Consider the following 11,334-nt stretch of genomic DNA (forward strand, 5'->3'; position numbering starts at 1 on the left):
TGTTTCTTTTCCCTTAGAGAGTCTTTGACTCATTTATCTTTTAGCTGGTGTCATTGGAGTCTTTGACTCGTGTTTCCGTTTTTAGAGAGTCTTTGACTCATCTGTTTCATTTGCAAGTATTATTAGAGAGTCTTTGACTTTGTTATCTCATTTCAGTGTTATCAGTTGCTCCTATTTGAGAGTCTTTGACTCGTTTATCCTTTAGTCGCTTTTATTAGAGAGTCTTTGACTCACTTATTCTTCAGTTACTGTCATTAGAGAGTCTTTGACTCATTTGCTCTTATAATAGTATTATTAGAGCATAGTTTCCCCTGAACACCCTAGGGTTTGTCCCTAGGATGTTGTTTTGTATATTCCCTCCGGTCTTTGGCCAAAAGGGTGAAAGCATAAAAAATAATTGATTTGCTGTAAGTGTTTGATAGTTAGAGAGTTCGTTTCGAACTACGTTGGCTTGATCCTCTTCCGAGGTACGTAGTGCAGCTTGGGATTTACATCCCAAGTCCAGCCAAACTTTTTTGTAAATAAACATTTTAAACCTTCTTAAAAAACCTTTAAAATCTTGTTTTCAAAAGATCTTCCTCTAGAGTTAGGAGTTTCTCCTAGATAGAGAGTTTTAGAGTTAGGGTTTTTCTTTTGATAGGTTGTTTGGTTGTTTGTTTGCTGTGTGCTTGTTTTAGAGTTAGGGGTCTGTCCTAGAGTTATAGGAGCGCCTCCGTCCGGTCAGTCGGCGATACACATCGCCGAGTGATGACTAGAGTAGGATACGCTAGTCCACCTTTGGTTTTTCTTAGAAAATACAGCCTAGTTACACATAGGTTGTAGGAACCACCTGCATTAGCCTAGGGCTAATCTGCATTTAGTTAAGGCATATAGGGTGTCCTAAAATCCACAATTCACTGGAATTTAAATAATCATATAATAAACTTTAATAACTAGTCCGGTCTTTTAGATCGAGTCTAGGATAGAGGTCTAGGTGTCTTAGGCATCATAGCTTAGAATAGGCGCGAAGAACTACGTTGCCTTGATTCTCGTGGAGGCGGGGATACGTAGGCTTCTTTGGATGAATACCAGACCATCCGAGGACTCGGGCTAATAACTTAGAGTCTTAGGATTTATTATGATTGTTATTATATGTTTTGATGTGTTTTCTTACTTTCTCGTACTGATCCTATACCTTTTGCTGTGGCTTGCATGTGTTTGCACATCAGAACTTAGACACCCTTTAGGTTTGTCACTCATAACCTAGCTGTGCTTAGGTGGCACATTTTTTATTTTATTTTATGTGTTTATTATCTTTATCCTCAGGAAATGCATGCTTAGGTAGACGATTCTTGAGGATTGTTCCCATTTCAGATGATTTTTATCCAAACTTCTTTGGAGTTAATAATAAATGGCATAAGAGACCAAGTGCTTGCACTCGGACGAATCGGGGGTGCTCTCAGACCTTCCCCATTCGTAACCAGGCACGAACCCATATATATTTCTGGTTATCCATTGCACAGAGGATTTGATTTTAGGGTTCCATGGCATATCCATGGATGGCGACTCTGAGTTTATTTCAGGTATGTCTCGGTTTCGAACCTCAGTTCCGGATCGAGACATATCTCTTTCTTTTATATCGCCACTCGTGCTATGCTATGAGGGTGGCATCCGTTTTGAGAGTTCCTTGGTAGAGCTCTCCTTCACACGTGGATGATCCGGATGGTGTGGGGACCAGTTCCCTCGCCGCCTATCTCGGATCGGGGGTCCACAGCGGCCACTTCACAAACTCCTCCTCACTGATCGCCGCCAGTATGTGCTTTCTAGAGGTATTGAGAGGTGTGAAGTTCTCTTCTCTTCTCTGAGGGGGTGGAGACTTCTCTTTCCTGGGAGGTTTATCCTCCCTACGCTGTTTAGGCAGATTCTTCTCTTCAGAGGTTATCCTCCGGTTTGAATTAAGAGCTGCCAGTGTTTCTTCCACTGTTATGTACTCTTCTGCCCAGGCCATGAGATCCGCCAGTGAGTGCGGATTTTGCCGAGCCACCGCTCGACCAAAATCATCAGATCTTGCACCGGTGAGGAGTGCGTTCATAGCCGCTGAGGGATCTAAATTGGGCACCTGTAGTGCCTCCCTGTTGAAGCGGCGGACGAACACCTTCAGGGGTTCATTATCATCCTGTCGCAAGGCCATCAGGGATGCAGTCGTTTTCTTCGGCCTACGGCTACTCATGAAATGGCGGACCAGATCCTCTCCAAAATCATCGAAATTGTTGATGGAGTTTGGTTTGATCCTGGAGTACCAGTCTCTTGCCGCGCCAGTGAGCGTCGTTGGGAAGGCTCTGCAGATGAAGCCGTCGGAGGCGCCGTGGAGGAGCATCATTGTTCTAAATGTCTCCAAATGATCCACGGGATCGGTAGTGCCGTCGTACTGAGGGACGGCAGGCATTTTAAATCCTCTGGGTGCTGGAGCACTCAGGACATCACTAGTGAACGGCGTTCTACTTGAGAACGCTCTGGAGGCGGGCCGGCTCTGATCCTTCGCCAATTCCTCTATTCGGTGGTTCATCTCCTCCATTCTCTGTAGCAGCGGATCCGTTCTGCGGTCTGGGGACCTGATTCTTCCCACAAATGGGCTTGCCGCAGAACCGGACTGACTTTCCGGACTCCTACGACGAGGCCGAGATTTTGCCGGTGGCAAACGATCTTCGTGAGGCCGGCGCCTCTGCGTGGAGCGAGACCGCGATCTTTCGCGGTGATGAGGTTCTGTCTGGGCGTGCCTCACTATGGGGCGATAAACTTGTCTAGCGGAGTGATGAGTTCTGCCCTCCCCATGACGTGATGACTCTCCCCTGTGGACTCCTTGGGCAGATCGCGGGGCCTCTGGAGGAGGTGGAGGGGGTGCTTGAAGTAGTTGTTGGTACTGACCAACAAGGGCCGTCATCTGCTGGAAGAGGGCTTGGACTTGCTCCGAGGTGGGCACGGGATTGTGATGCTCCGAGCGAGAAAGGCTTTGGTCGGCAGATGCTGCCACTACCATCGAGGCGATTCGACCGCTCCGGGTCCTGCGAGGTAGCGCGGCTTGGTCGTTCTGCGCAGAAGCTAACCGCGCACTCTTGCGCCCTGCCATTTTTGTAAGTGAGATATGTAAGAACAGCTTTTAGTTCTTGGTCCCACGGATGGCGCCAATCTGTTAGACCTAAAATCGGTAACAGGTACAGCAGTGGCGTAAGAACTGAGAGCGAGTGACGAGGGAGGTTGAGTATGAGTCCTGTGGTGAGTGCTTAGTCCTGCACAAGGCAAACGAGGTCAGAAGACCAGACCGGATTTTAGTCCGGACAGGTCCTTCGACACTCAAGTCAGTATGAGCAAGAGTGAAGGAAAATGTCAGTTTTTAGGGAGAAGAGGGTTTTTAGCATTACCCGTTTGTCTGAGCCCTGTTTCCCTATTTATAGGGAAAAACGGGTGAGGTGTCCTGGACAGGTGGCGGCCTGTGAGAGGCTGGATCTCACCTACTCTGGGACAGGTGGCAGCCTGTGAGAGGCTGGATCTCACCTACTCTGGGACAGGTGGCAGCCTGTGAGAGGCTGAATCTCACCTACTCTGGGACAGGTGGCAGCCTGTGAGAGGCTGGTGTTTTCACACCCCATCAGCAATATCTTGAAATTGTAAAAAGTAGAGGAATGAGCTTATAGCTTAATTGCTCGATGACTATCCTTCTTCTTTCAATCCTAGCTTACTTGAGGAATGATACAATGCCAGACATGTATTAAAGACTGCTAATTTGGTTTGTAAATAAGGATTTGTATTAATATTGTTATAGTTACCAATCAATTAAAAACTCATTTGTCTCTCCGGAGTTAAAGAAAATTGATCACGTGACTTGCTCAAGTTTACATGGATTTACCTTGGCCGAGTTCTCATCTTATTATGAGTTCTTAAACATTGATTGTGATTTCTAGTCTAATTAGGGTGTGTCATTTGAAGCTAATTGCTACCCACATCATTAATCTTCATCTATATATGATCTTTTAACCTCTTGTCTTATTTCCAGAAGCCTAAGACAACCCAGTTAAAGCCATTAAAAGTCCTTAGCTGTCTGCCTTTAACACTGGTAAAAGATTTGATACTTCCTTTGAATCTTTAAAAAATCATTTATTAAAAACTAATTGGTTTAGAGAATACTTCCTTTGAATCTTTAAAATATTGTTTATTAAAAAATAATTGGTCCAGAGAACGTGAATCCCATCTTTCTTAATCCAAAATAGTTGCCTAGGACCCCACCCACAAAAATAAATCCAACCTTTTGACAATATCAGACATTAGAATCTATATGAAATTGAAGTAGACTTCTTTACAAACAGCCAAAAACCCAATCTAGATTAAATGAAAAAACTAAGAATTTCATCTTGTAATGCTAAGTTTTTCATAGACCAACAATGGGCTTTCCTCTACATCTTCCTTTTGTTTCAGAATTCTACCTAAAACAAGAGCTATCTGAATCTGTTGGGAAATGGGTTTCTCTCAGGGAATGTCATTAACAACTGCACTATCTACCTGTGAATTCTCCTCATCAAGGAGATGCTTTGTCAGGGTCTCTTCCTTCTCTTGGTTTCCAATCCTCTTTTCGTTACTTTTTCCCCACAGAACAGAGTAAAGACCAACCATGATGACAATTGCACCAATAACTCTGCAAGAAAATCACCAAAAGATTAGTGGGTGGAACCTTCACAGGCTTCTTATGATCTAGTAATTTCACTCTGGCCTGAATATAATGTTGGAAATTGTAAATCAAAATCAATGTTTATGGATTTGAGGAAAGTCTTTGTAGTCTTCTTGGATAGTTATTATGTGCAGAAAATGTAAAAGTCATTGTACGCTTTCTAGAGTTCTTAATGTCAAGGCTAGATTATCAAATAGTCAATGGGGTGTTCCTATGATGTTGCTTAGGATACCTAAAGGACTTCTGTGAAAAACAACAAGGTGCTTAATCTATTTAGCTACTTTAGGACTGTCTTGGGTGTATAAGTATGAAGTGATTTGTGTAGAGATTGCAAGGTTAAAGATTCAAGGGTAAATGTTGAAGGGAGAAGAAGTGTAGAGATTCTAAGGAAAAGGGGAAAGAACACCAAATCACTTGTACATGTATTTTGATATAGATGAAGTCTTTTTATTTTGGTGTTACATTTGTATTTTGGTGGAGCTCTACACGGGGCTTTTCACCGTGTATCTCCCAAGCTTGCTTGACTTGTTCTTATGATCTCAACACTGCATAATCAATCCATCCAATTGGGGCCAACCTATAACTTTTGCCTTATTGTCAGACTATTTACAATTGGGAAATGATATTCCAACTCCCCTTTTTTAGCACATCCACCCCTTTTGTTTTTCTTTTCCCAAAAAAAAGAAGAACTGCCTTCCATCTCCTTTTGTTTGTGTTTCCTTGAAAAAGGCATTTTCAGGACAAACAAAAAGAGGTGGACATACCATAATCCATATCCCTTTGCAATTATTCTATTACAAATTCCTTACGCTCCAGAATATAACTGATCACCAAATATTAGAAATGCCATGATGGCCACCAGAAGTGTAGAGACAGGTTGGAAAACAGCAACAGAAAAGGGTCCTCCTCTGTCAATGCACCATATTTGAAGAGAGAAGGCAATACCAGATGCAACAACACCCTACAAAAATACCAGCATACACATAATAATAAATACTAATAAGTAGAACAACAAGAAGAATAAATGAAGAGGGGTCAGAGATTTCTAAAGGAATTACAGCATAGAGTATGGTTAAAAGCTCCTCTGCTGAATGGATTTTCCAGTGATCAATATCTGTTTCAACAAAGGCTGCTATTGCCAAGAACTGGATCAATCCAAAAAAACATGTAATTGAAGTAACTGAGAGCCTAGCTGGATACTTTTTCAGCACTGGGCCCTGTAAATAGATAAACAATAATTATTAGAGTCTGATCCATATACTCATATATATAGATAGGTATATACCTTATATGCATGTAAAATAATTAATCCCAAGATAAGGAACGTTATTTTATGAGGTGTTGATGGTTAGTGGGTGACCTGAAGCACTATCCAACCAGACCATGCAAAGCAATTCCCAAGAAGGTAAATGCAACCCAATGTCCAGCTTTCTATCTTTTTTGAAGAGAAAGGCATGGCTCCTTCAACTGAAATTCCCAATGGGTGGTCTAGTTGGTGGTGAAAAAGAGGAGGGCCCTTGTAGAGAGTAATTATGGTAGCACCTCCTACACAAGCAATGATTCCCACCACTTTGGCCAACCCATCTCTTCTCATTATATTAACTTGCTCAAGCCTGAAAGAAAAGAATAAGAAGAAAAAGAGAAGACAATTAAGAGAGTGAGAGAGAGGAAGAGAGAGGAAACCCTCAAAGATAAAACCTCAAAAAGGCATGGCTTATTAACATGAACCCCCCAAGAACCTTAGAGCTGCAGCCATGGCAAAGGTGATTGCAGGAACTGAGTTTTGCATGGCAGATGCAAAAGTTGGAGATGCATAGTACAAACCCAACAAATAAAATCCTTGGTTAGCAGTGATCCTGAAAATGAAGAAACAAGATAATCAATACTAAAAAATAGCAAAAAGCTAAGAAATGCCATTCAAAAAAAACAAAAAATTAAGAAAGGGGCACCAAAAAATCAGTATTTCATGTGATCAAAAATCATTTACTCCAGAAAAGCTTAATGCTTACCCACATAATGCAAGGAGGAAGAGCTGAACCAGCAAAGAAAATGTAAGAGGTGGCCTCTCTTTTCTGTAAATAACAACTCAATTTATTAACACCAATAAAAGAAAGTATCAAACCATATCCCATACTTTGGTCTATACTTGAAAAACCCAGAAAAAAAAAGACATACTTCTCTAAAATGTAAGCAAAAGGGCCCAACAATAGTAGTGCAATGGTGTTTCTGTAGACTGGGAAAACAACTTTGCTAACACCTATGTTTAGTGCAGTTCTAGAGACTATGTGAAACCCTGCATAGCAAAATTGAAGAGCAAGCATTGCTAGGTGAAGTTTCATTTTCTCTGGAACTACTGACTCTCTCCCCATTTTCCTTTCTAATCTTTAGACCTTGTTGAAGGATAACATAAGGGAGATGCATTTATATTTCAAGGAACCAGTGTGTATATGTATAAAAAGGAAAAAGAATATTATAGTGTGTATGATTTGATACATGACGGTGGCAAGTCTTTAATATATTATATGAAGCTTCATTTCTCCTCACTTCTATTGTATTTTAATTGCTTGCATTCTTCTCATTTGTTTATCTTTCCTATCTTATTCCTACTTTCTTATTGACATAGAACTAGATTTTGTTGGGAGACAAGGTTGAGTTGGAGCATGTTAAGAGAAAAATCATTCTCAACTCCCATTCATTAATCATATCCCACTACACCTTTTTTATTTTGCAACAATCCTTTTATTTAAATGGAAAATTTCAGGGAATGCCCTAGTTTTACCCTTTTTTTTAACTACATTTTCAGAAACACACCTTTTTACTCTATTTCAAGGCAGACCTTTCTTCTGTTTTCTATTTGTTTTACATGGGAATGACTCAAATGACCAACAATAACATTTTGAGATGTATGTGAATGGACAAAATTTCCTTTAAAGTGTCTAATCTAGAAATGGTGATTAGGTTATTTATGTAGATAAGATAGAAAAAGTGGTGTTTATGTTTTGGAAATGCATGAACTATCCTCATCAATTGGAACTTTATAAAAAAAATGTTAATTTCCAATATCATTGGCAGAAGAAATTTTATAAAAAAAAATAGTGCTAAGTGAAATCATAGTTGCCAGAGTAGAGTAGGAAGCGAGTTCATGAAACAGTGCAAGAAGTGGAAGCGGAGAAGAGGGGTTTTAATATATATATATATATATATATATATATATATATATATATATATATATATATATATATATATATATATATATATATATATATATATATATGTGTGTGTGTGTGTGTGTGTGAATGCTTATATGAATGCTTATATGAGAATAGAGTTCCTAAGGTGTCACCTCATATAGCTTATATGAGGTGGCGCTCACAAAACATAAGGGGCCCACATTTTTGGGGTGACCGAAACCACTCATTTGAAAGGCCCTTAGATGGATATGATGCCTACAAAAAATCAGGTCCATAGGATCATCCTAACCCTTCCATTTTTGGAGGTTAAAAATGGGCAGATTTATGAAGGTTTATACCCATCCATTTCAACCTCCACAAATGGAAGGGTTATGATGATCCTATGAAGTTGATTTTTTGGGCACACCCTATCTATGCAAGGGCCTATCATATGAATACTTTGGATCATCCAAACAAAGTGGGCCCTTTATGTTTTTAAGCGCCACCTCATATAAGCTATATGAGGTGTATATATATATATATATATATATATATATATATATATATATACCCTTTATGTTTTTAAGCGCCACCTCATATAAGCTATATGAGGTGTATATATATATATATATATATATATATATATATATATATGTGTGTGTGGGGGGGGGGGGGGGGGGAAGCAAAAAACTATGAACTAGAGAAAAATATGGCTGAAAATGTCATTGAAAATCAACATGAAATGTTTAATAAGCCTCGTCAGAACAGAACAAAAATTGCATAGAAGTAGGGGTGCAACTCGGGCCGGGTTGGGTCGGGTTGAGGCCAACATGACCCGACCTAAGGAACCCTTTTTTCCAACCCGAACCCGAGCCGAACCAATTTCCAACCCAACGAGGTTCAACCCGACCTGACTTTTTTTCCGGGTTGAACCCAACCCAAGTTGCACCCCTAAGAAGTAGGGTTATAGCATGTTAAGGAGGAAGGGTTAATGTTTGTAAGGATTACAAGTAATAAAGAAGGCTTCGTGATTGATTAAAATTACAACTTTTAAGAATTTATAGTTCCATGTGTTTTATTCATGTAGATTTAGCGTTTAATTTAAAAAATCCACATGTTTCATTTGCAACTTAAGATGAGTTTTTAAGTTTTAAAAATATATTTTAAATACGCTTCTTTGACATTATTAAGAGAAGAAAAAACCATTTTAGAAAAAATAATCACCTAAGTATGAAGCGTACTCTTAATTAAGATGAAACATAAGAAATGTGTAGGGAGTTAATGGGAAGCGTGCTTCCCTCGAATTTGGGAAATGAGAAATCTGGTTTCCGAAGCAAGCTTTTGGGGAAGCGAGCATCATATCCAACCAGGAAGTGGCCCTGTTGGAATGCAAGAAAAACATTTATGGCAGAAAACATTTTCCTGGGAAAATTTTTCTTTCCATGATTTAGAAGAAAATGATATAACTATGGTTAATTTAGAGGAAAATGAAAAAAAAAAATTCTTTCCATGATTTAAAGGGAAAACGATATAAATTGTTGGTCCCCTCTGTACAAATTGAATAGGGTTGGTTCAAGTTATCTTCTTTCGTGTGTAAAAAAAGAAGGAATATTAGAAATATTTTTCCTTCCCAAATTTTTCCAGATGCAATCCAAACGAGACCTAAGAGAAATATGAAATCATCTTCAGAAAGAAAAAAAAAAATTATAGGTTTTACTCATTATCATGTGAAAAAAGTAAAAACTTTAGTAATCTATCTTTACTCGTTTCAAAGGATTTTTTTTACATTTAGAAATTTGACAGGAAATTATCAACAATAATACAAAATCACTAGAAATGATAAAAGGAAACCAAACAAAAACAAAATGGCAACTGAGATTGGGTCATTGTTAAATACATACAGGATGAAAAATTGAAAATGGCCTATTGGGTGAAGAGAAGCACTATTTACTATTATCTCCTGTTGGTGGAGACAAGAGGAAAGAGAATAAAAAATGGCATGTGATCCTTCATATTTCATATGGTGGGGTCCCTTTGACTTACTATGTCAAGAAAAAAAACCTAAACTGAGGGAAGCACATGAGGAGAAGCACTATATACTATTATCTCCCACAATCATCTAACTTCAGAAATTGTAAATTTAGTGAGAATGAGGTTCACACCTTCTTCCCATATAGTTAGAAGTGAAGATACTTTAATTTGATATGAGTAGCACATGCGCTATTAGGTGCATGATTGGCATGGCAATACAGTCCCTAGTCACCCTTTTGAAGCAGGCAATATATAAATTTATTATAAGGTTTTTCATAAGTTCTACCACTAGGAAAAAACATTAATTTACTCTCTCTCTCTCTCTCTCTCTCTCTCTCTCTCTCTCTCTCTCTCTCTCTCTCTCTCTCTCTCTTATGACCTTATACTATTAGTTAATAAATTTATGTTCTAACCCCTCCTAACATTAAGTCATTAACTACAAAAATACCATTTCTAGAACCTGGACTGTTTCCCATTGATTAAAATCTTAGGCAAAGAGAATAGTGAATATCATCATCAAGGTTAAAGACATAGCTGGGAGAAGAGAGTACCCAACAGTTCCACCCTTAACAATCTCCAGAAGAGATCGTTTTAATGGGATTCTATTGGAGTTCTACTCTTCACAATCTTTGAAAAAGATCTTTTGATTTGATCCTGTTCAAGTTCAATCTTTGGAAGAGATCATTTGATGCCTGTTTAAAGTTCTACTTTTTTTGTGATTCTCTTCAACTGCTAAGAGGGTCCAACGACAATCTTTTAGTTCATGCACCCCATGTTACATTTGTAGAGGGTGTGCCAGTAAAAAATTCTAATTAGGTGGAAAAATCATGAGGAAGATTGGCAACCAGAAGCAACATGAAGTTCCAAATTCATGCAGATCCCATTCATGCACATTCCTGTGTTAACCTGTTTCCCATGTTCTTTACAAAATGCAAGTTGGGAACATCCAGAATATTCTCCTTTCATAGGACTTATTTTGTTCGTTACTATATTGTAAAAATATCCATTGGTTTTCGCTTGTATAATCTGAAAAGGATTCATTTCATGACCTTGGATAGGATAGAATGGAAGAAAATGATCCACGTAGAATAACCCCAACTAGAACCAGGATTAAAGCCAGGTAGATTCCTTTTGCCTTTATGAATTTTTTCTAAAGGATTCCATTTAGCCAACCCCAACTAGTTTGGGACAAAGGCTTTGTTGAGTTAAGTTGAGATAATCTGAAAAGGAAGTGATGACGAAACTTCCTTGTTTTGATAACAGCACACCTCTATTTTTCTTTTCTCTAATTGGCTATTAGAGGCTGTCACAATTCCTCAAAAGCTAAAAAGAAGCTGTTAGAAACAAAGAAGAGTGCCACTATCCAAAGGAGGGATGACATCATTTCTTAATGGGATTTTTCATCTATAAATCCGTCATTCCTCAAGTTTTAAT

At 38.9% G+C, this 11,334-nt stretch overlaps 1 protein-coding gene across 1 annotated transcript; it reads right to left on the minus strand.

Moving 5' to 3' along the window:
• Positions 1–4,500: 4,500 nt before the first annotated feature.
• LOC143882932 (WAT1-related protein At3g18200-like) lies at positions 4,501–7,060 on the minus strand. Its single transcript, XM_077386312.1, has 7 exons — positions 6,875–7,060; positions 6,709–6,771; positions 6,428–6,555; positions 6,060–6,397; positions 5,758–5,916; positions 5,509–5,660; positions 4,501–4,666 (listed from the first exon to the last, which is right to left on the minus strand). The coding sequence occupies exons 1-7, from the start codon at positions 7,036–7,038 to the stop codon at positions 4,501–4,503; spliced, it is 1,170 nt and encodes a 389-aa protein (XP_077242427.1). The 5' UTR covers positions 7,039–7,060.
• Between the last annotated feature and the right edge of the window lie 4,274 nt (positions 7,061–11,334).

Source organism: Tasmannia lanceolata, unplaced genomic scaffold, assembly GCF_043159265.1.
Source record: "Tasmannia lanceolata isolate RefF3 unplaced genomic scaffold, GAP_Taslan_0.1 ptg000008l, whole genome shotgun sequence".
Classification (NCBI taxonomy): Eukaryota; Viridiplantae; Streptophyta; class Magnoliopsida; order Canellales; family Winteraceae; genus Tasmannia; species Tasmannia lanceolata.

Bases quoted from the DNA above. Each gene is read 5' to 3' on its own strand.
- LOC143882932 (XM_077386312.1), bottom strand. From the start codon at position 7,038: ATGAAACTTCACCTAGCAATGCTTGCTCTTCAATTTTGCTATGCAGGG. The intron at 6,772-6,874 runs GTATGTCTTTTT...TGTTATTTACAG, and splicing joins TTTGCTTACATTTTAGAGAA to AAAAGAGAGGCCACCTCTTA. The intron at 5,661-5,757 runs GTAATTCCTTTA...GTATTTTTGTAG, and splicing joins TTTTAACCATACTCTATGCT to GGTGTTGTTGCATCTGGTAT.